At 35.2% G+C, this 23391-nt stretch overlaps 1 protein-coding gene across 1 annotated transcript in view; it reads left to right on the top strand.

Moving 5' to 3' along the window:
* LOC122797061 (echinoderm microtubule-associated protein-like 6) overlaps positions 1-23391 on the top strand; it is a 3800753-nt gene that overhangs the window by 1022383 nt on the left and 2754979 nt on the right. Inside the window, exon 10 of the mRNA XM_044065838.1 lies at positions 10746-10852. Coding sequence (XP_043921773.1) covers positions 10746-10852 — 107 coding nt within the window. The remainder of the gene's footprint in view (positions 1-10745; positions 10853-23391) is intronic.

The following is a 23391-nucleotide window of genomic DNA, read 5'->3' as shown; positions in this document are numbered from 1 at the left end:
CCAGGGAGCATGCATTTTGGGAGTGTAATGACATGGCAGATTTAAAAAATTCTGTACAGAGTACTCTGTCAGAAATGTTATGTGACCAAATGGCTGTAACTAAGTAAATTATTCTTTTGAGCTGGGACACAAAATCTGAATTGCCTAGCCACTGTAAGGTCTTGTTAAGTTTATTTCTGTTGGCTGCCAAAAAGCAATTACTTGAAAATAGAATTCAAAGTCTAATCCAACTGTATTTGAAGAAGAGATAAAAGAAGTGTAAGTGGGGTCTTTAGAAAAAGGAAGGAGTAAATTTCAGAGAAATAAATGGAAATTATGGGAAGAATACATGCAGAATAATGTACAGGAGTAGGAGGAGATAGGTTTAAGGGAAGGCAAGAATAAGCAAAGTGTGTAATGTTGGACTGATGATAGTTATAAAGAAAGGAAAGATGTGGTGTATAATGTATATAAAGGGAAAAATGTTAATAGAGCTTGTTTTCCTAATGCTATATGTTTGCTTATGTATTAAGTGATAATTTAATAAAGGTGCTTAAAAAAGTAGTTCAAAGCATCCATCACTACCTGTCCAGCATTACCTTGGTTATACCTTAATAATGCTGTTTCAGAGATAGGGTGTACAACAGAATGCGTCTCACTCATATCAGTACTGGAAACCCTGCTCGTCTCTCTATTTATCAGTAGTCAGCTTTACAATCTCCCAGATATCAACTGTACACTGAACACAGATGATATTGTGTTTGCAAGAGGATGTAAATCACCCAGTACATTGAATAAACAGTTACACAAGGATTTTGTACAGATATGGAATTGGTTGATATCTAATAGAAGAATTATTTAATACCCATGCCTCACTGTCACAGTATTAGGAGCACAAAAGAGACTATCACAAGCTCAGGCTCTAATCCTTAGGGATCCAGAATGAATATCCATATGCCAAGCTAAATTACAAATATGCCAGGGGTCATGCTAGATAATAAACTGACGTTTGGTAGATTTATTGAGCAACAGGTTGACAAAATTCTAAAGAAACTGAAAATATTTTATAGAATCTCCCACCTGCTCATTATTTAAGCACACCCATTAGTAGCTTTGCATTTCAAGCAACAATTTGAGTAAATTCCCAAGAATAAGATAAGCAAATAAGTTATTTTATCATGTAAGAGGGAACACCACTGTGATACCATACAGAAACCAAGTGGTTACTAGTTGAGGCAGGAGCACATTTTTACCTACAAGCTTTCAAATGGAAGCTACTACCTATCATTAAAAATATATATGTACTACTATTCAGAGGCCCCTAGTCCACATGTCAAGACACCCTATAGTTACAAAGTCCCCCATATAACATAGCAACAACAGAACAATCTATAGCTATTTATAAAACCACATCTATTACCCTTTCAGAGTATGCAGGATACCTTAATCAGTTGTTAAAGTTAACCATCAACCTTTTTATAGAAGACCTCAACTATCTGTCTATAAACTGGCAAAGATATACTGTCACTAGTAAATATGCCAAGAGCTTTCTGGAAGTTGTAAATGCCTGTACACTGGACCATATTGTTACCCTGCAGAGGTGTTAGTCTTCTTGCTCTTGTACTCATGCATGTTTTTCCCACTTACACCACCTCACTTGTTACCACCATCTCTATGTAAATCTGAACACATTTTCTTTAAAAATCTTCTTTGTGGCCCCTAATAACTTCTCTGTTTTCAGGGATTACTCCAAAATAAATTACTTTCTTTACTAATCCTGCTGATAATCACAAATGATGTAGCTTCCAAATAGAACTTGTATCTGCAGCTAATGGCTACTTCTTTGCTCTTCTGTGGAGTTTGCATCCTCTTGGATAAATGCGGTTAGGAATCTCTACCAGTCCATTTTAAGCTTAATGACAGCTTTAAGCTTCCTTTGATAAGTTTAGCATCATTACTGGTTATCATATAGATAACATTCCACTTAAATTGGACACAGTCAAGAGGAACTTTTGTACCTATGCTGATAACAAACTTTTCTTTGAACACCTTGACTCTGTGCTGGTTAGAAAATCTTTTTACCTTGTACAGGTTATCATTTGTTGTCATTTTCTCAAAGCACAAAGAAGTTATAGTCTCATTTCAGTCATCCCTTATTAGGTCCATAATGCCATCTTAAGCAAGTGTCTTGCAAAGCACATAAACCAGCGTGAGAGATCTCAGTTTCCTCACCAAAGAGATTTTATCATGCCTTAGTACCTTGAGCTACTCTAACAAACTAAAAGCCTTGTATCTCTTCTCAGTGTCATACAGACTCTTGAAGTGATCTCTACTTAGCCTTTGTTGCTATGAATAACCCAGCACCCTTTGAATTTCTCCAACTAAACAGAACCAGTGGTAAAGCAAACACCCACTTTGAAGACCTAAACCTGTACTGCCACATCAACACCACCGGATGGTACAAGCACCTAACCGAACATATCCCCCATTTCTGAAATAGGCTTGCTTCCCCTACATGTGAAGCAGAGTACTTCCCTAACAAACTTTAAAAGAAGTATGGATGACTGCGTGAGAGATCACAAAGTTTCACCTGGGATATGTGGGGAGACACAACTTAATGGGAGACAAGGTAGATATTGTTAGTCTCCCAACAGTGGGTGGTGCGGCTCAGTGTCAGCTTGTCTGTGATCACCTTGCCCATAAACTCAGTAAGTTAAGCTAATACATACACATACACACACACATACACACACACACACACACACACACACACACACACACACACACACACACACACACACACACACACACACACACATGTACCATGTTGGAACTACTGTATATACATTTGAATAAGATTCCTCCTTCTCAGTCCTGCTGCCACAACTAAAGATTTTTTTAACAAGTCTACATTGTCTCATTTCTCTCCTTGCTAATTATAAAGCATATACCAAAGCATTTATTTCAGTTGCACCAGTCACAATTCAGCATGACTTTATTTATTCATGATTTTTTTATCTTGCATAACATTTATAGAATATCATTTTATGATATTATTCAATGTAATATTTTTAAAACTCCCTCTCAGTAACTCGTCTCTTATTAAATCCCATAGTCCAGAAAAACATCAGCAAGAGTTCTTTTGCACTGTTACTAGACGTTTACTCTTTCAGTTAAATATTTATATTTTAAGTTTCCTTTTTCGTACAACTTTTTAAAAGATAGTTTTCAAACAACTTGCACACTCTGACAGATTTTTTTTTATTCTATGGAGACTACTCCTTTCTGAAGTAGTATCTTCCCATGAATCACAGAAATTATATTTTGTCATAATTGTCATGTGGCATTACGTGTATTGTCCTGCATGTTCTCAGACTTCCAGATATAACTCTTTCTGAAATTATCATAAAAACCATCCTCTTCATCATAGTCTTCTTTTTTCCCAACTTAAACCCTTTTCAGTATTTACCTATATTTAAGATGCAGTACATTCAGTAATGCTGATTGTTCGGAGCCACATACTGTCCATATCACATAAAATAAATGTAAGGAAACAGACAACACTACTGGATGAATCAACAGCAGCCTACCTATTTTTTTCTAAAATTGTAAATGATGCCTTAATAGAATTAGTATGAATCCAATGAAATGCAAGGAACACATCTAACAGTAATTTTTCCATCTCCCCAAGAAGACTAAACCCCCTCCATAAAATGAATTTCCTTAACATGACAGAAATCAGTAAATAAATGTTTTTTTTAAATGACACTGTAAAAGCCTTCCGCATGCATTATCATTCTAACTTATCATGAATTAAGACTTATCATGTAATAAATCAGTCAGGACATAGAGAACCTCCAAACACTAACCCCATCTCAGTTTGGGTTCATCACGGGCTGGTCATACTTATTCAGCCTGATGGATTTTCTTTTGAAAATGTCACCAAAGCAAATGGATGAAGGCAAACCAGTGCATATTGCATACCTTAACCTGGCCAAAGCTTTGAACACATTTCCCCACTCAGGCATAGTAGAAGAGCTAAATAAACTGAGAATAACCCCCTATGACACCTGCTAGATTACCAGCTGGCTCACAGATAGGATGCAAATAATCAAAATAGGGGATGTTACTGCCAGAAAGAGACCAGTCACCAGTGGAGTCCCCTAGGGTTCTATGCTGGGACCTCTCCTCTTTGCCATCTACTTTTCTGAAGAAAGCCAATATCAAAGGGCTCTGGCTGGCAAAGTTTGCAGATGACTGCAAGATAGGAGCAGTCATTGAATCCCCAAATGACTTTATCATCCTGCAGGGAGGTTTGTCTCAATTAAATAACATATGAAAATCATTGTTTGAAATTAAATTCCAAAAACTACATTATTGTATCCTTTGGGAAGTCATCTACCCCAGGTACCACATTGACAATGCTTCCCTAAGAGCTGACCCAATTGTTCAGGATTTGGGAACTTATGTGGGCAGTGATCTAACTTTTGACCAACATGCATCTATTGTTGTAAGAAAGTCCTTCTATATTGCACAACTCAGCCCTTGTTAGGCCAGTCATTGAATATAATGCCCCCTTTGGCATGTATCTCTCCAGACACATGTAACAACTGGGATGCTCGTAGTGATACCTTACTAAAAGGATACATGGTCTAAACAACATGTCGTACATGGACTAACTCAAAGCCCTATTACTATACTCAGTATCCTACAGAATACTAAGAGGTGACCTGTGTCTGGCATATAAGACATCCTCGTCCCATTACTGATGGATTTACTGCACATCAGCAAGTCAAATGGCATCAGAAATACTTGATCAAGGGATCTAAACCTCTTCTGCAATGTCAGTAAAGTGGTTTGTTGGGACAGGTATATTTCACAGGGGATTCCTCTGCTATGGAAGGGACTCCCCATCCCCATAAACCAAAGTTCATCCCTGGCCAGTTTCAAGCACAACTTAGATCTATGGATAGAAACAGAAAATTTATGCCAGATTGCCCACTGTACGTCTAATGGACAGTATAACCAAAAACACACAAAGGTGGAAGTCAGTACTCCAAAAACACAAAAGCCACCACAACCACTGGAGAGCCTGGAGGCTCTTGGAAACAATAAGAATAAACTCCAAATAGCGTCAAACACTTTTATTACGCTTTCGTCAAACCGACCTCTTCAGAATGAAATCACCAAAATTTCACTCTCCTTTTATACAATATTAACTAATCAATCAATTAACCAATTAAAATACTTAAAGTAACACAGTAATTGATTTCAATATAATAATTAAAACCAACTAAGTTTTTTACTCTCATATTTTTATTCTCTTATCTTTCAAAAACATTTAAGATTAATTTTTTTGTTCAAACCTGGGGGTTGGTGAGCACATAATTTTATTTGCCACTTTGCTTCTACCATTTCTACTTTATTTTTGTAACTACCCTCTCTCGAATCGTGTGGCACATACTCTATAACAGAGAATAAAATCTTTTTGTAACTGGGACAAATTTTTGAGTGTTTATACTAAGCACTATTATCATCTTTAATCTTTATATTATATAAGTGTTCGTTAATATGTTTCTCTAAGGTACGGCTAGTCATACCAATATAGTAACTGGGACATCCATAGCACACTGCAGTGTACACCAACCCTTTGGACTTACAAGTATATCTCTCTTTTATGTAAATTACAAAATCTGCATTTTCTACTAAGACAAGCTTTGTGATGTTAATGTACCTACAAATGGTACACATACCACAGGTATACATACCTTTTTCTTTGTGTATGTGTGGCCTTTCTATATTCAAGGTGTTTTGTTTCTCTAGTATACCTTTAATTGTTTTTGATGATATTTTTAATGACATTAAAATCAACTGACATGGGTTAAATACTGCACCTTTTTCTAAATTATTTTCTTTCTTATTTACATAAACATCTGTCCCCTTGTATTGCATTGTATTAAGATACTCTGTTTAACCCTTTTAGTACAAAATTTGAAATCATATTTACAAGATTCTTGGGACCTTTTGCCAAAATTGAGAGAACTGGACAATTGGAGAGTTCTACAAGGTAACTGGGATGTAAAGGAAACCATAAAACAGCAACCTTGTTTTGTATACCAGAAAACAAAGATCTTTAAAGGTATATTAGAGAAACAAAACACCTTGATTATAGAATTTTATTCTGAAGAAGTCTGTTTGTCGAAAGCATAATGAAAGTGTTTGATGCTATTTGGAGTTTACTTCTTATGGACAGATGAGTCTGCTAAATGCTTTATTTTATCCCATGCATGTGCCCCCTCAAATTATCTGTGGCCTGATTGTAGGTATTCTCATTAGGGGTAATATATAAACTTGATGTTGTCAATTTTCATTCTATCCTCAACTGTTGGGTTCGGATTCGAACCTTCTGTTACTAAAGCTAGTGGTAACCAAAAAAGATCTCAAACGTCTCCCTTACCCATAATGCACCAACCCCTAACATACCTCAGATCTCGTTTGCCACTTTTAGCGAAAGGATGTGGTCAGCTATAGCTCTTGAGCTCCATTGTTAATTTTCAGATAAGTTAGAATTTGTCTTTCAAAACTTTATATTTTGCCTTTTCTACTTTATTTGTCTGGTTTCCATTAGTCTCTTACCATTCTACTTATAGTATGAAAGAATGAAAATGGACAGCACAGATGGAATGTTATGGTGAGTACATAACTTCTTTTTATTGACTATGAGATGGGTAAGCCCAGTCTATAACTAAATGGGATAGGTTATTTTGAACACAAAATGGAAAACTGGCTAGGGTTAAAATGGTCCGCAAGGGCAGCTAGCCTAGTATTACCTATGAAGTATGAGCTCCCTCTGTCCTGTATTTCCATCTGCCAGGATGTACATCCTCACCCCCAAAAGCAATTCCATAAATATGTTCTTGTGCAGAGGTCATATACTATTTACATTTAACAAGTCAGTCCTTATATTATTTTGCATCAGCCTATATGTTTTTGACTTTTTTATCCTTGCTTTTACATTCCTAGCATACACTCGTACGAGTCTTCTCCTGCTCACATGTACAAGCTGCAGCTTCCCCAACTGTTTTTAGAATATCAGTCGTTTTAAGAATAGCTGCAGAATGATTTAGGATATCCTGTAAAGGCTTGTCTGCCCTTATATCAGCTGTGTAGGAAGTAACAACACTGTGACATCAATTATAGATTGTTGAGTAAGAACATCCTGCTTCATTTTGGTCTGTTCTGTACATTCAATTACATTATCTTCCTGCTGTCATTCAACTTCTTTGTGTATAATTTCAAACCAGAAATGGAAGTTACACACATTTAGAACAGATATCTTTACAACTATGCTTCTTAAGGCCCCTCCCTTCTCATTATTTGTAGAGTCCCTTATTACAATCTTCTCTTAGATGACCAGAATTCCCACAGTCCAGACTTATTGTTCATTCAAAAGCATATTTCTAATCCCTATCTGTTCTTTATGATGTTTGTTTAAATTAAGGTCATATACTGTGAAAAGCGACCATGAGGTGTGAAAAGTATAACAGACTGTCAGATTGATTCTGACTCCAAACATAAGCCATAAATGTTTCTTTAGAAAAATTAACAAGTGCCCTTACATGGGGAATTGATATCCCAAGCAAAGTTATTACTACATTCTAGGAGGTCCCTCATGTAAACAACAAAAACAGAATAAATCTTCTTTGATCCATTTCAGTTTGTTCATGCTAACTTCAAACTGCTTCCCACTCTTCTTTATCTCTCATTGCTTCTGTGAATGAGTGGAACTTCCTTTGACCTGCTGAAATCACTTCCTGTCATTTGGTTACTCGAGTAACAACCAACTATGTATTATTGTCTTCCAAAAATGATTCCATGTGTAAAGATTTGATGTGAAGTGGCCTCTGCCAAATTCAAATCTTTTTCAATTTTATGCACAAAGTCAGACCATAGAGTTTCTCCTGCATCCTTGCTCACTGACAGTTCATGATAAGATCTGCTCAATACTTAATGTTCCAGAAAAAAAAAAACTTTGCTGTCTGTCCATCATCTCCACCAGTTTGTAATTGACTCAATGCTGCCATAATATACCCAGTTGGTATCCTAGCAGCTGATTAAGGTAATTCATTTCCCTGGTGGTATGCCCAAAATTCCTGTAGGCAGTATGAATCCTAGCTTGGGATTTGTATAGGCTAGACTAATCCAGTCAACAATAAATAAGTAAATTTGAAGTATATTCAGAAAACCAGCATGAAATTATTTCTCCCCATTTTTACAACCTTATACTGCTTATATCTGCTGTTTATATACAGATATATATATATATATATATATATATATATATATATATATATATATATGGTTCCCTATTAGAATCCTGAAACACTATAAGCCTGAAAGTCAAAATCCCGAAAACTAATGACTGAAAATGCAAAATCTCGAAAATGCAAAATCCTGAAAGTCAAAATCCTGAAAACACAAAATGGACATGCTGACGTCACTGTGGCTTTGCTATTGTTAGCCCTGTGGTGTTAGGTCATGCGTTGGGTCCAGGTAAGTGTGCAGTTGGTTTTATGTTAGGGTTAGGGGCGGTATAAGTGAGATAGGGTTAGGGCGCAGGTTAGGCATGTATGCAATAGTGACAAATATTGGGGTTAGGGGCGGTTTAAGTGAGTTAGGGTTAGGGCGCGGGTCAGGTGAGTGTGCGATAGTGACGGACCTTAGGGTTAGGGTTAGGGTCAGGGTCAGTTGGTAGATATTAGTGTCTTTATAGTGACATAATAGCATTATTTGTGTTTTCAGGATTTTGACTTTCAGGATTTTGCATTTTCGAGATTTTGCATTTTCAGTCATTAGTTTTCGGGATTTTGACTTTCAGGCTTATAGTGTTTCAGGATTCTAATAGGGAACCATATATATATATATATGTTTATATTTTTATATATTCATCTGTATAAAACTTGTATTCTTGTATTAAGTAACTTTCATTGTTTTTGCTCTAGGACCTGGGTCATGATAGAAATGAGCTAATTGAATAGCACACTGGCCTCTTAGTAAATGAGAAATACATTCCAATATGTTTAAGAATCGAAACAATTCTTCCTTGTGGATTTCTGTGCTGTTGTTTTATTTAGCAACTTGTATGACCACTGCAATAAAACCGTCCTAGCAGCATAGTAGTGGCTATATTCAGCATCATCCAGCACCATACTTGTAGATAACCTCCTTTTTTGTATCAGCAACCATACATTAACAATACTGAGAAATGTCAGTGCTCCCCATCAGTCTGACCAGGTAGCTCTCATCCACCTCAGATTGATTGATATATTCTATTTGCCCCATCTGGTGTAGCACTCAGAATCATTCTTTAGGAGGTACCTCATCACTAATCACATGCTGTTCTCCAGTGGAATGTGGGAGTTAGTTGCCCATTGGCTGTCTTATATGCCTACAAGTTTGAGAAATGTGGCCCTGCTAGATAGTGGCACTGGAAACTAATGTCAGACAGCACAATGCCAGGGAATGCTTTGGGCTAGGCTTGTAAAGGCTCCAGGGCCATTAGCCTAGTACACACCTATGGACCTATGAACCTTTGTAATAGGGTATATATTTGAGGAAGGAGAAGAGTTTGCTGATAGGATATAACTTTATGTACTCATTTGTTTATTGCCCCCTATTCACCTTGACTGCCAAGCTCTTATCCCCTGTTGACCTATTTGTTTCCCTGATCTCTGTTATCCTAGAACACCAAGACAGGGTGGCAAAAGCTTGGGAGGGCTAGGAGTTTTGAGATTTTTACATACCATAAGTAAGCATGACTCACTGTCAGAAAACAGTGCTCTATGGGATCATTGGGAGGTATGCATCTATACACCTATGGCTCCAGGTAGTGTGCATACTGCTTGTCAAGCTTGTACCCTCTCCACTTTTGTAGTGTAGAAGCTACATTTATAGAACTTTCTCTAGACAGCATTAATGTGGTGGGACTTTAACAGCTATCAGCCCTGAGATGGGCTAATGGGCATTAACCTCTCAACTCTGATTGAACCTGGATCATTTGAACTGTAGTCTCAGGCACAACCTCCACACTCTGAGCTTGGCTTGCTGGGTATGACTTTGGAAGTGGGAGGAGGTGTGGAGTGGCTTAGTGGCCCCCTTCCATATTTTATTGTGGGGCTCAGTAAGTTCTAGTTATGCCACATTCATTATCTCCATTTAAAAATGTTGCCTAGCTTGTGTACTTACTCTTTTCCATATTCTGATCTTGACATTTCAATACTAACACCTCTGCATTGCTTTAAATGTACACAGCAGCTTGTGTCATGCAGCAGATCATAATCAAAATGTTTGTTATAGCTTTAAAGGTACGTTTCCCTAGCCATATATGCTGTATATGAAGTTATATTTAGCTCTGATAAAAAAACTTACTTATGATTAGATTCAGCAAATATCAGTGGATAGCTGTACACTGGAGAAAGCTGCAACCTAAAGCTTATTTGTGACTGTAAGAATGTCTTGCCTGGATAAGTGATGTTAGCAATACCCCTAACTCTTAAGTATTGCAGTACTTTTACATACGAGTAGTTTATTTGCACAGGAATGTTAGATCCTTAATAGTTTGTGCAGTTTTTTCTTCTCATGCATCATCATTAGCCCTATAAAAATGTAATTAAGTGCTGCATACTCTGAAATGCTGAAGTTGTTTTTGCTAACAGAGAGCTGACTCTAATAATGCATATATCTAATATTTATTTTGTTCTTTCTAGAGGGCTGTGTTGATTCTAACAGTGAAGAGTCAGATTCTGATCTTTCTGATGTACCAGAGCTGGACTCTGACATTGAACAAGAAACCCAAATCAATTATGATCGACAGGTTAGTGTCTATAAATTTCTTTCGGTAGTGTGACAAGATAATGCATTTTAATTTGTTGTTGAAGACTGGTATAATTCAGTATTCGATATTATCATGTATTTTGTAAAACATTATACTTCTTAGAATTATTTTATTAATATCTACTTGGTGATAAATAATCCATGTATCATCTCTGCTTTTAGTGAACAAACAAGACAAATCTGCCTGATTGCATTATCTTACTGTTGTACATTGTTTTGTACAGTAGCTGAATAAATATGTATAAACTCTGATCTGAGGGTGTTGGGGGTATTTGGGATTCAGTTTGTGGGTTGTGAAGGGTTCAAAGTAGTTGTTAAAGAGGACTTTGTAAAGGCTGGGGGCAGACATTTTTAAAAAGAACTCACAACCACAGCGAACACTCAAGAATAACTTCTTATACCACAGAAAGAAGACTCCACAGCAACCTTGACGAATTTAATCCACTTGAAAGACAGAATTCACAGTAACAAAGGTACAAATCCAATGCTCAAATTTCGTTCTCTCTAGCGCCTCGGCAAATAAGCCTTTACAGAGTAAAAGATGTTCTAATACTAACTTGAAGCTCTTTTTATATATAGCTAAACCCCTCCCAACTCAAATCACAATCAATTATTCAATTATTTCAGAGCAATCAATTAAAAAACTTAAAAACATAAAAAGGCAAAAAAGGCAAAAAACTTTTCCATTAAAAATATAATCATTAAAGTAAACTTTTCCATGAACAATCACAGTTGAGCCCATTTGGTTTGAGTGTATTAAATTTTAGTATCAAATACAATTCTTTTTTCCTTAACATAAGTTTTATACATTTATCATTCAAATATTTAGTATTTGGGATACTATCTAACACTGTCACCTTAATACCTTCATTTCTCCCTTGATGATGACTATAAAAATGTGCAGCCAAGGGACTAGTTTCCTTATTGTTTATAATATCTCTAACATGCTCCTTAATTCTACAAGCTAATGTTCTTTTGGTCTCTCCAATGTAATATTTTTGCAAGGGCATTCGATACCATAAACCACTGCTGTTGAATTGCAATTGTAAGTTCCCTTACTATAAAGGGAATTCCATTAATTTCATCAAACTGTTTGACAATGAACCTACAAATAGTGCATTTGCCACACCTTTTAGTTCCCTGTTGAACAACTTGTGTATACATTACCATGTTAGGCATTTTAAATCGACTATGCACCAAGAAATCTTGGATATTTCTACCCTTCTGTATGAAAAACTGATATTTTTATCTGACAAATAGTTCGTTTCTCTTTTAATAAATTCCAACTATTTATCACATGCTCCTTAATGTATTCTGTTAATATAGAGAAAGTAGAGACAAAATACATAACATCTTTTGACTCCTGAGATACACTGTGTGTCGGGCCTTTATTATATTTACCTTGATTTTTAACCTTTCTTAAGCTTTCTTTAAGATAATACTCCTCATAACCTCTCAATTTAAATTTGTTATAACTTTGTATATATTCCTTTTCTTTAATATTCGGGTTACTACACAACCTATTCACCCTGTTAAACTCCGTATACGGAATTGCCTTAATAATATGTGTTGGGTGATAACTCGTACCATGCAACACTGAACCTATTCCTTGAAATTTTCTATGAATTTGATATTCTAACAGCTTATTATTGTATCCTATTAATGTAACATCCAAATACTGCACTTTCTGCCCATTCTGAAGTCCATCAAACTTTATACCCATACTATTATTCTGTATCTCCTTCAAAAACTTTTGCACATCTTCTTGTCCATCCTTGCAAATGAACAACAAATCGTCAATAAAACGGTAATATTTATACACATATTTTTTGAAAAAAGAATTAGTATATATGTATTTATTCTCAAAATACCCCATAAATATATTTGCATAGCTTGGGGCGAAAGCCGCCCCCATTGCCGTGCCTTGCTTTTGCTTGTATATAGAGCCATTAAATTCAAATATATTGTTGTTCAGACATATATCAATTAATTCTAATACATATTGAACTGCATCCGTATTTCCCAAAAAATACTTATAGCTACCTTACCATCCTCATGTTTTATATTGGTATACAAACTGACCACATCAATTACTACAAAATGCATGTTGTCCTGCCAGCATATGTCCTTAACTTTAGTAATCAAATCAAAAACATCCTTAATGTAAGATGGTAACTTATAAACTACTGGCAATAGATAATTATGCAAGAATTTTGAGATATTTTTCCAAAAAACCATTTGTAGCTGAAACTATCGGACGTCCTGGTGGGGGAAAAATATTTTTATGTATTTTTGGTATGCAGTAGAAGCACGGCATTCTAGGTGCATTGATATTGAACTTCTCTTTTATATCTCTATAAGAAAAATAATGTAATCTATAACCTTTGTCTATCACATACTCATACTTCTGTTGGGCTTCTAAGTATTCATTTAACCCCACTTTTTCATACACTTCCTTATTCCTTAAATGTGCGTAGCACATGTCTAAATACTGAGCCACATTTAGAATCACTAGTTTCCCTCCTTTGTCCGAAGGTTTGAATATAATATTGTTGTCTTTACTTAAACTATTCAAACATTCCCATTCCGTTTTAGAAAGATTATACTCCATCCTTTTTTTATGTTGTTGAAATTTCTCAAATTCTGCTTCAACATTATGCATTAATGCTTTTTGAAAATATCTAATGTTCTCATTGCTTTGTGGAGGCATAAAGGCACTAATAATTTTGATGTTACTAGTATCAAATTCTATATGTTGATTTACATCTGGTTCTGAATTGCAAGAAAAAAATTCCTCATCCATATTATAAACAGAAACATCATGAGCGGAAACTTCATTTCCAACCCCTCCATAACATATAGTATCGTCATTTTTATACTGAAACATATCCATAAGATATAGTTTTCGGCTAAAGTAAAATATATCAGCCTTTAACATATGTATCCTTGGAATAACAGTCGGTACAAATTTTAACCCTCTGTTTAAAACATTGAGGGCACATTGCGATAAATCACAGCCAGATAAATTTATTACATACTCACAATTTGACGAATTATCATTAACACAAATAATATCAGTCCCACTGTCTGTCCCATTTGCTCTTTTTGTTCGTACGCTGCTTTCCGTAACCTTCCTTGTTGTAGCCTTGTCCATTCCAACTCCGTTTCCGACTGAAACGGTTTTCTTGAAATGGATTCATTCCCTTGTTGCTTCCCGGTTTGGGCAGCACTGGAAACTCTTCGTTATCAGTTTCACCCTCCGTGTTCGATAAACCACTTTCTGCTGAAGTACACGCCATTCCTTCTGTTTCCGCATCATTCTCTCTACGTTCAAAATGCACCCGTTGTCGTCGTGCTTTAGGATTGGTCGATAGAAGAAACGCCCTCTTATTTTCATAGTCCCAAAGATCTCTATGTAATTTACTTTTCTTTCGGTCTATAAGCTCAGACTCATACACAATCAACTGTTCATTCGTTTTGACTAAAAACTGTTGAAGTTCATCATGTTTAATTTTATTAGATATTTCAGCACACTTTACTTTTATTTCCTCTCTTAACTTATGCTTTTTCAGCATATCTCTTTCTATGAGTATCCGTACCCACTCTTTACTGCACCGATGTGCAGCTGCTAACCATCTGTCATGAAACTGTTTATCGTCAGAGCAAGCAAGGTCAAACGGAGTAGATGGATTTTTAACACTTCGCAACCCTCTAGGCGTAATGTCTAACTCCTCATAATGCTGTAGACTTTGCAAGTTCAAAAATACTGAAGTCTCTTTAAATAACAGTTTTTCTATTTGTACATATAGATCACGGATTTCAGGTGCAATTAATGTCTCTATTTTCTTACCAACACGTGCAAATGGATTTTGTTGCCACAACTTACGATCCTGCTGCCATCTATTGTATATAACAGATGCTGCTTCACCATTATGTACTTCATCCCTTCCTTGTACTGCTCCCATATTCGTAGAACCACCTGTGCCATTCGACACAGCGAAAAAGCTATCAATTGACTTTTGTGTGCTGTCCATAGCAGTCTCTCTAAACATCCTAGGTAATGCTGCAAAGGAGTCACTAGCCATAAATTCACAACCACAGCGAACACTCAAGAATAACTTCTTATACCACAGAAAGAAGACTCCACAGCAACCTTGACGAATTTAATCCACTTGAAAGACAGAATTCACAGTAACAAAGGTACAAATCCAATGCTCAAATTTCGTTCTCTCTAGCGCCTCGGCAAATAAGCCTTTACAGAGTAAAAGATGTTCTAATACTAACTTAAAACTCTTTTTATATCTAGCTAAACCCCTCCCAACTCAAATCACAATCAATTATTCAATTATTTCAAAGCAATCAATTAAACTTAAAAACATAAAAAGGCAAAAAAGGCAAAAAACTTTTCCATTAAAAATATAATCATTAAAGTAAACTTTTCCATGAACAATCACAGTTGAGCCCATTTGGTTTGAGTGTATTAAATTTTAGTATCAAATACAATTCTTTTTTCCTCAACATAAGTTTTATACATTTATCATTCAAATATTTAGGATTTGGGATACTATCTAACACTGTCACCTTAATACCTTCATTTCTCCCTTGATGATGACTATAAAAATGTGCAGCCAAGGGACTAGTTTCCTTATTATTTATAATATCTCTAACATGCTCCTTAATTCCACAAGCTAATGTTCTTTTGGTCTCTCCAATGTAATATTTTTTGCAAGGGCATTCGATACCATAAACCACTGCTGTTGAATTGCAATTGTAAGTTCCCCTTACTATAAAGGGAATTCCATTAATTTCATCAAACTGTTTGACAATGAACCTACAAATAGTGCATTTGCCACACCTTTTAGTTCCCTGTTGAACAACTTGTGTATACATTACCATGTTAGGCATTTTAAATCGACTATGCACCAAAAAATCTTGGATATTTCTACCCCTTCTGTATGAAAAACTGATATTTTTATCTGACAAATAGTTCGTTTCTCTTTTTAATAAATTCCAACTATTTATCACATGCTCCTTAATGTATTCTGTTAATATAGAGAAAGTAGAGACAAAATACATAACATCTTTTGACTCCTGAGATACACTGTGTGTTGCCCCTTTATTATATTTACCTTGATTTTTAACCTTTCTTAAGCTTTCTTTAAGATAATACTCCTCATAACCTCTCAATTTAAATTTGTTATAACTTTGTATATATTCCTTTTCTTTAATATTCGGGTTACTACACAACCTATTCACCCTGTTAAACTCCGTATACGGAATTGCCTTAATAATATGTGTTGGGTGATAACTCGTACCATGCAACACTGAACCTATTCCTTGAAATTTTCTATGAATTTGATATTCTAACAGCTTATTATTGTATCCTATTAATGTAACATCCAAATACTGCACTTTCTGCCCATTCTGAAGTCCATCAAACTTTATACCCATACTATTATTCTGTATCTCCTTCAAAAACTTTTGCACATCTTCTTGTCCATCCTTGCAAATGAACAACAAATCGTCAATAAAACGGTAATATTTATACACATATTTTTTGAAAAAAGAATTAGTATATATGTATTTATTCTCAAAATACCCCATAAATATATTTGCATAGCTTGGGGCGAAAGCCGCCCCCATTGCCGTGCCTTGCTTTTGCTTGTATATAGAGCCATTAAATTCAAATATATTGTTGTTCAGACATATATCAATTAATTCTAATACATATTGAACTGCATCCGTATTTCCCAAAAAATACTTAATAGCTACCTTACCATCCTCATGTTTTATATTGGTATACAAACTGACCACATCAATTACTACAAAATGCATGTTGTCCTGCCAGCATATGTCCTTAACTTTAGTAATCAAATCAAAAACATCCTTAATGTAAGATGGTAACTTATAAACTACTGGCAATAGATAATTATGCAAGAATTTTGAGATATTTTCCAAAAAACCATTTGTAGCTGAAACTATCGGACGTTCTGGTGGGGGAAAAATATTTTTATGTATTTTTGGTATGCAGTAGAAGCACGGCATTCTAGGTGCATTGATATTGAACTTCTCTTTTATATCTCTATAAGAAAAATAATGTAATCTATAACCTTTGTCTATCACATACTCATACTTCTGTTGGGCTTCTAAGTATTCATTTAACCCCACTTTTTCATACACTTCCTTATTCCTTAAATGTGCGTAGCACATGTCTAAATACTGAGCCACATTTAGAATCACTAGTTTCCCTCCTTTGTCCGAAGGTTTGAATATAATATTGTTGTCTTTACTTAAACTATTCAAACATTCCCATTCCGTTTTAGAAAGATTATACTCCATCCTTTTTTTATGTTGTTGAAATTTCTCAAATTCTGCTTCAACATTATGCATTAATGCTTTTTGAAAATATCTAATGTTCTCATTGCTTTGTGGTGGCATAAAGGCACTAATAATTTTGATGTTACTAGTATCAAATTCTATATGTTGATTTACATCTGGTTCTGAATTGCAAGAAAAAATTCCTCATCCATATTATAAACAGAAACATCATGAGCGGAAACTTCATTTCCAACCTCTCCATAACATATAGTATCGTCATTTTTATACTGAAACATATCCATAAGATATAGTTTTCGGCTAAAGTAAAATATATCAGCCTTTAACATATGTATCCTTGGAATAACAGTCGGTACAAATTTTAACCCTCTGTTTAAAACATTGAGGGCACATTGCGATAAATCACAGCCAGATAAATTTATTACATACTCACAATTTGACGAATTATCATTAACACAAATAATATCAGTCCCACTGTCTGTCCCATTTGCTCTTTTTGTTCGTACGCTGCTTTCCGTAACCTTCCTTGTTGTAGCCTTGTCCATTCCAACTCCATTTCCGACTGAAACGGTTTTCTTGAAATGGATTCATTCCCTTGTTGCTTCCCGGTTTGGGCAGCACTGGAAACTCTTCGTTATCAGTTTCACCCTCCGTGTTCGATAAACCACTTTCTGCTGAAGTACACGCCATTCCTTCTGTTTCCGCATCATTCTCTCTATGTTCAAAATGCACCCGTTGTCGTCGTGCTTTAGGATTGGTCGATAGAAGAAACGCCCTCTTATTTTCATAGTCCCGAAGATCTCTATGTAATTTACTTTTCTTTCGGTCTATAAGCTCAGACTCATACACAATCAACTGTTCATTCGTTTTGACTAAAAACTGTTGAAGTTTATCATGTTTAATTTTATTAGATATTTCAGCACACTTTACTTTTATTTCCTCTCTTAACTTATGCTTTTTCAGCACATCTCTTTCTATGAGTATCCGTACCCACTCTTTACTGCACCGATGTGCAGCTGCTAACCATCTGTCATGAAACTGTTTATCGTCAGAGCAAGCAAGGTCAAACGGAGTAGATGGATTTTTAACACTTCGCAACCCTCTAGGCGTAATGTCTAACTCCTCATAACGCTGTAGACTTTGCAAGTTCAAAAATACTGAAGTCTCTTTAAATAACAGTTTTTCTATTTGTACATATAGATCACGGATTTCAGGTGCAATTAATGTCTCTATTTTCTTACCAACACGTGCAAATGGATTTTGTTGCCACAACTTACGATCCTGCTGCCATCTATTGTATATAACAGATTCTGCTTCACCATTATGTACTTCATCCCTTCCTTGTACTGCTCCCATATTCGTAGAACCACCTGTGCCATTCGACACAGCGAAAAAGCTATCAATTGACTTTTGTGTGCTGTCCATAGCAGTCTCTCTAAACATCCTAGGTAATGCTGCAAAGGAGTCACTAGCCATAAATTCACAACCACAGCGAACACTCAAGAATAACTTCTTATACCACAGAAAGAAGACTCCACAGCAACCTTGACGAATTTAATCCACTTGAAAGACAGAATTCACAGTAACAAAGGTACAAATCCAATGCTCAAATTTCGTTCTCTCTAGCGCCTCGGCAAATAAGCCTTTACAGAGTAAAAGATGTTCTAATACTAACTTGAAGCTCTTTTTATATCTAGCTAAACCCCTCCCAACTCAAATCACAATCAATTATTCAATTATTTCAGAGCAATCAATTAAAAAACTTAAAAACATAAAAAGGCAAAAAAGGCAAAAAACTTTTCCATTAAAAATATAATCATTAAAGTAAACTTTTCCATGAACAATCACAGTTGAGCCCATTTGGTTTGAGTGTATTAAATTTTAGTATCAAATACAATTCTTTTTTCCTTAACATAAGTTTTATACATTTATCATTCAAATATTTAGTATTTGGGATACTATCTAACACTGTCACCTTAATACCTTCATTTCTCCCTTGATGATGACTATAAAATGTGCAGCCAAGGGACTAGTTTCCTTATTGTTTATAATATCTCTAACATGCTCCTTAATTCCACAAGCTAATGTTCTTTTGGTCTCTCCAATGTAATATTTTTTGCAAGGGCATTCGATACCATAAACCACTGCTGTTGAATTGCAATTGTAAGTTCCCCTTACTATAAAGGGAATTCCATTAATTTCATCAAACTGTTTGACAATGAACCTACAAATAGTGCATTTGCCACACCTTTTAGTTCCCTGTTGAACAATTTGTGTATACATTACCATGTTAGGCATTTTAAATCGACTATGCACCAAAAAATCTTGGATATTTCTACCCCTTCTGTATGAAAAACTGATATTTTTATCTGACAAATAGTTCGTTTCTCTTTTTAATAAATTCCAACTATTTATCACATGCTCCTTAATGTATTCTGTTAATATAGAGAAAGTAGAGACAAAATATATAACATCTTTTGACTCCTGAGATACACTGTGTGTCGCCCCTTTATTATATTTACCTTGATTTTTAACCTTTCTTAAGCTTTCTTTAAGATAATACTCCTCATAACCTCTCAATTTAAATTTGTTATAACTTTGTATATATTCCTTTTCTTTAATATTCGGGTTACTACACAACCTATTCACCCTGTTAAACCTATTCCTTGAAATTTTCTATGAATTTGATATTCTAACAGCTTATTATTGTATCCTATTAATGTAACATCCAAATACTGCACTTTCTGCCCATTCTGAAGTCCATCAAACTTTATACCCATACTATTATTCTGTATCTCCTTCAAAAACTTTTGCACATCTTCTTGTCCATCCTTGCAAATGAACAACAAATCGTCAATAAAACGGTAATATTTATACACATATTTTTTGAAAAAAGAATTAGCATATATGTATTTATTCTCAAAATACCCCATAAATATATTTGCATAGCTTGGGGCGAAAGCCGCCCCCATTGCCGTGCCTTGCTTTTGCTTGTATATAGAGCCATTAAATTCAAATATATTGTTGTTCAGACATATATCAATTAATTCTAATACATATTGAACTGCATCCGTATTTCCCAAAAAATACTTAATAGCTACCTTACCATCCTCATGTTTTATATTGGAATACAAACTGACCACATCAATTACTACAAAATGCATGTTGTCCTGCCAGCATATGTCCTTAACTTTAGTAATCAAATCAAAAACATCCTTAATGTAAGATGGTAACTTATAAACTACTGGCAATAGATAATTATGCAAGAATTTTGAGATATTTTCCAAAAAAACATTTGTAGCTGAAACTATCGGGGTGGGGGAAAAATATTTTTATGTATTTTTGGTATGCAGTAGAAGCACAGCATTCTAGGTGCATTGATATTGAACTTCTCTTTTATATCTCTATAAGAAAAATAATGTAATCTATAACCTTTGTCTATCACATACTCATACTTCTGTTGGGCTTCTAAGTATTCATTTAACCCCACTTTTTCATACACTTCCTTATTCCTTAAATGTGCGTAGCACATGTCTAAATACTGAGCCACATTTAGAATCACTAGTTTCCCTCCTTTGTCCGAAGGTTTGAATATAATATTGTTGTCTTTACTTAAACTATTCAAACATTCCCATTCCGTTTTAGAAAGATTATACTCCATCCTTTTTTTATGTTGTTGAAATTTCTCAAATTCTGCTTCAACATTATGCATTAATGCTTTTTGAAAATATCTAATGTTCTCATTGCTTTGTGGTGGCATAAAGGCACTAATAATTTTGATGTTACTAGTATCAAATTCTATATGTTGATTTACATCTGGTTCTGAATTGCAAGAAAAAATTCCTCATCTATATTATAAACAGAAACATCATGAGCGGAAACTTCATTTCCAACCCCTCCATAACATATAGTATCGTCATTTTTATACTGAAACATATCCATAAGATATAGTTTTCGGGTAAAGTAAAATATATCAGCCTTTAACATATGTATCCTTGGAATAACAGTCGGTACAAATTTTAACCCTCTGTTTAAAACATTGAGGGCACATTGCGATAAATCACAGCCAGATAAATTTATTACATACTCACAATTTGACGAATTATCATTAACACAAATAATATCAGTCCCACTGTCTGTCCCATTTGCTCTTTTTGTTCGTACGCTGCTTTCCGTAACCTTCCTTGTTGTTAAGTTTGAAGAGGATAGTGCAGAGGAGAAAAGGATACCTTTAAGCAATAGGTAGAGTTTTGTGGAGTTGATGAGGTTGCAGTTATGATTGAAAGGGATGGTTAAGATAATGAAGCAAAACATTTTAAGCAGATTATTATGAATGGTATGGGTGTTCAGTGTAAAAATGGCATAGACATATTCAAGTTTAGAAATTAAATTATATTTAGTGAAGATGTTTTGGTTTGTTGAGTTAAAAATAGGGAGAGTTTATTTGCCTATTTAAGTTAAGAGAAAACTTTCTAGTAGCTAAGAATGGCAATAATGAAATTAGGAGGGGGTATGCTAGGACATTTCTAGAGGTTATGTGGGGGAGTATGTTAGTTTGGCTATTACTGGCTGCCTCTGTCTGTCAGAGACATGGGGGCCAGAACAGAGGTGAATTTTTAATTTCCCATCCACTGGTCAAGGTTACAGTTAAATAGGGTTAGGGATGGACTCTGCTTCACATGGATGGGGAGCCTCTCCCAGAGCATGAGGATCCTTGAGAAACATATCTGTCTCACCAACATGTCTTATTTATGTCACAAGCAAAATTTAAATCCTTGGATCTAGTGGTTCTGATGCTGTTCATTTTGTGGATGTGCAAAAGGTCCATCAGAGCTGGATCTGAGGATGCCTTGTATTGATCAGCAGGCACAGAGTCAGAAAGCACTTAGAAAAAAATAACTTTGGTGAATGTGTTAAGACAGTATATTAGAAACTAAAACTGAGCCTTTCCCAGAAGGTGAGATATTAGCAGTACACCATTCACTAACCTACTATACCACTAACTTTTGTAGCATGTACAAGGGACTAAAGTTTGGACTCGTGAAAACTGACAGCATTTGTAAAAAGGAAGAGGAAATTCACTCTTGGATTTTGGAATATACACCAGATAAATTCAAAATTTCCCTGTGAGCATTGTTACAGCCATTTTAACATCAATCCATGAGATCAAACAAGAGAAAGCTGGGTATGATATACTACTCATGCTGTAATGCCTAGACCCTGCATTACTACTGTATTTGGTTCTGACAGCCTCATTAGCCTAGTGTCTGACTCTGAGCAGGCCACTTAACCAGGCTTTACTCCCTTGTCACCCCTGAAAAAGATCTGTGTGTTCAGTGGTTTAACCTGGTTAAGAAAAGTGATTTATTTATTTGTTGAAACATGTAGACTGTATACTTTTAGCATTTTCATGGCTCACTTTGTATGGAATCATGCACACATTATATGGAACAGACTGGAAAATAACTCACATTAATATAAAATAGAAATATACAAGCTTTAGAACATAAAAGATGATTAGCTGCCCCCCCCCACCTTCATTTACTCTTTCTGTTTATGTAGCGCACCCACAGGTGTAGCTGAAGAGATATGGGTTCCTTCCTACCTGACTCTGGTGACACCCCTATAAGCCCAACACATCAAGGTGGCAAGAGGGACAGATTTTATTCTAGGTGACACATCTAGTTTAAAAAGGCAATAGCACAACCATAAACAAATTATTTCAACAGTGCACCAGTTAGCAATAAAGCAAGGTGAGATATGCATGCAGTAAAAATATACATTCACCCTCTTCCCCAGAACTCAACAGAAGAAAGTCCTGACATTCAAACATGCACAAAGAAGGCAATATTAATGAGCAGTAAAGCTTTATAATACAGCAATACAAACACGGGAAAATATGCAATGTCATTAAGCAATAAAAGAGTCATAATACAACAATACAGATATGAGAAACTGCAATGTCATTGAGTAGCAAAGTTCTTGAAGACAGCAGTACTAACACGAGCAAAATGCAATGTCATTGACCGATGAGGTTTTTATAATGCAACAATACAAATATGAGAAAATGCAATGTCATTGAGCAGTAAAGATTCTTTAAGGCAACAATACTATCATGGCAAAATGCATTATCATTAAACAATAAAAATTTATAGTGCCACAATACAAATATGAGAGTATGCA

This window comes from Protopterus annectens, chromosome 3.part0, assembly GCF_019279795.1.
Source record: "Protopterus annectens isolate FY-2018-M chromosome 3.part0, PAN1.0, whole genome shotgun sequence".
NCBI classification, from domain to species: domain Eukaryota; kingdom Metazoa; phylum Chordata; order Ceratodontiformes; family Protopteridae; genus Protopterus; species Protopterus annectens.
The sequence above is the reverse complement of the archived record's forward strand: the minus strand, read 5'-3'. Positions and strand labels throughout refer to the sequence as shown.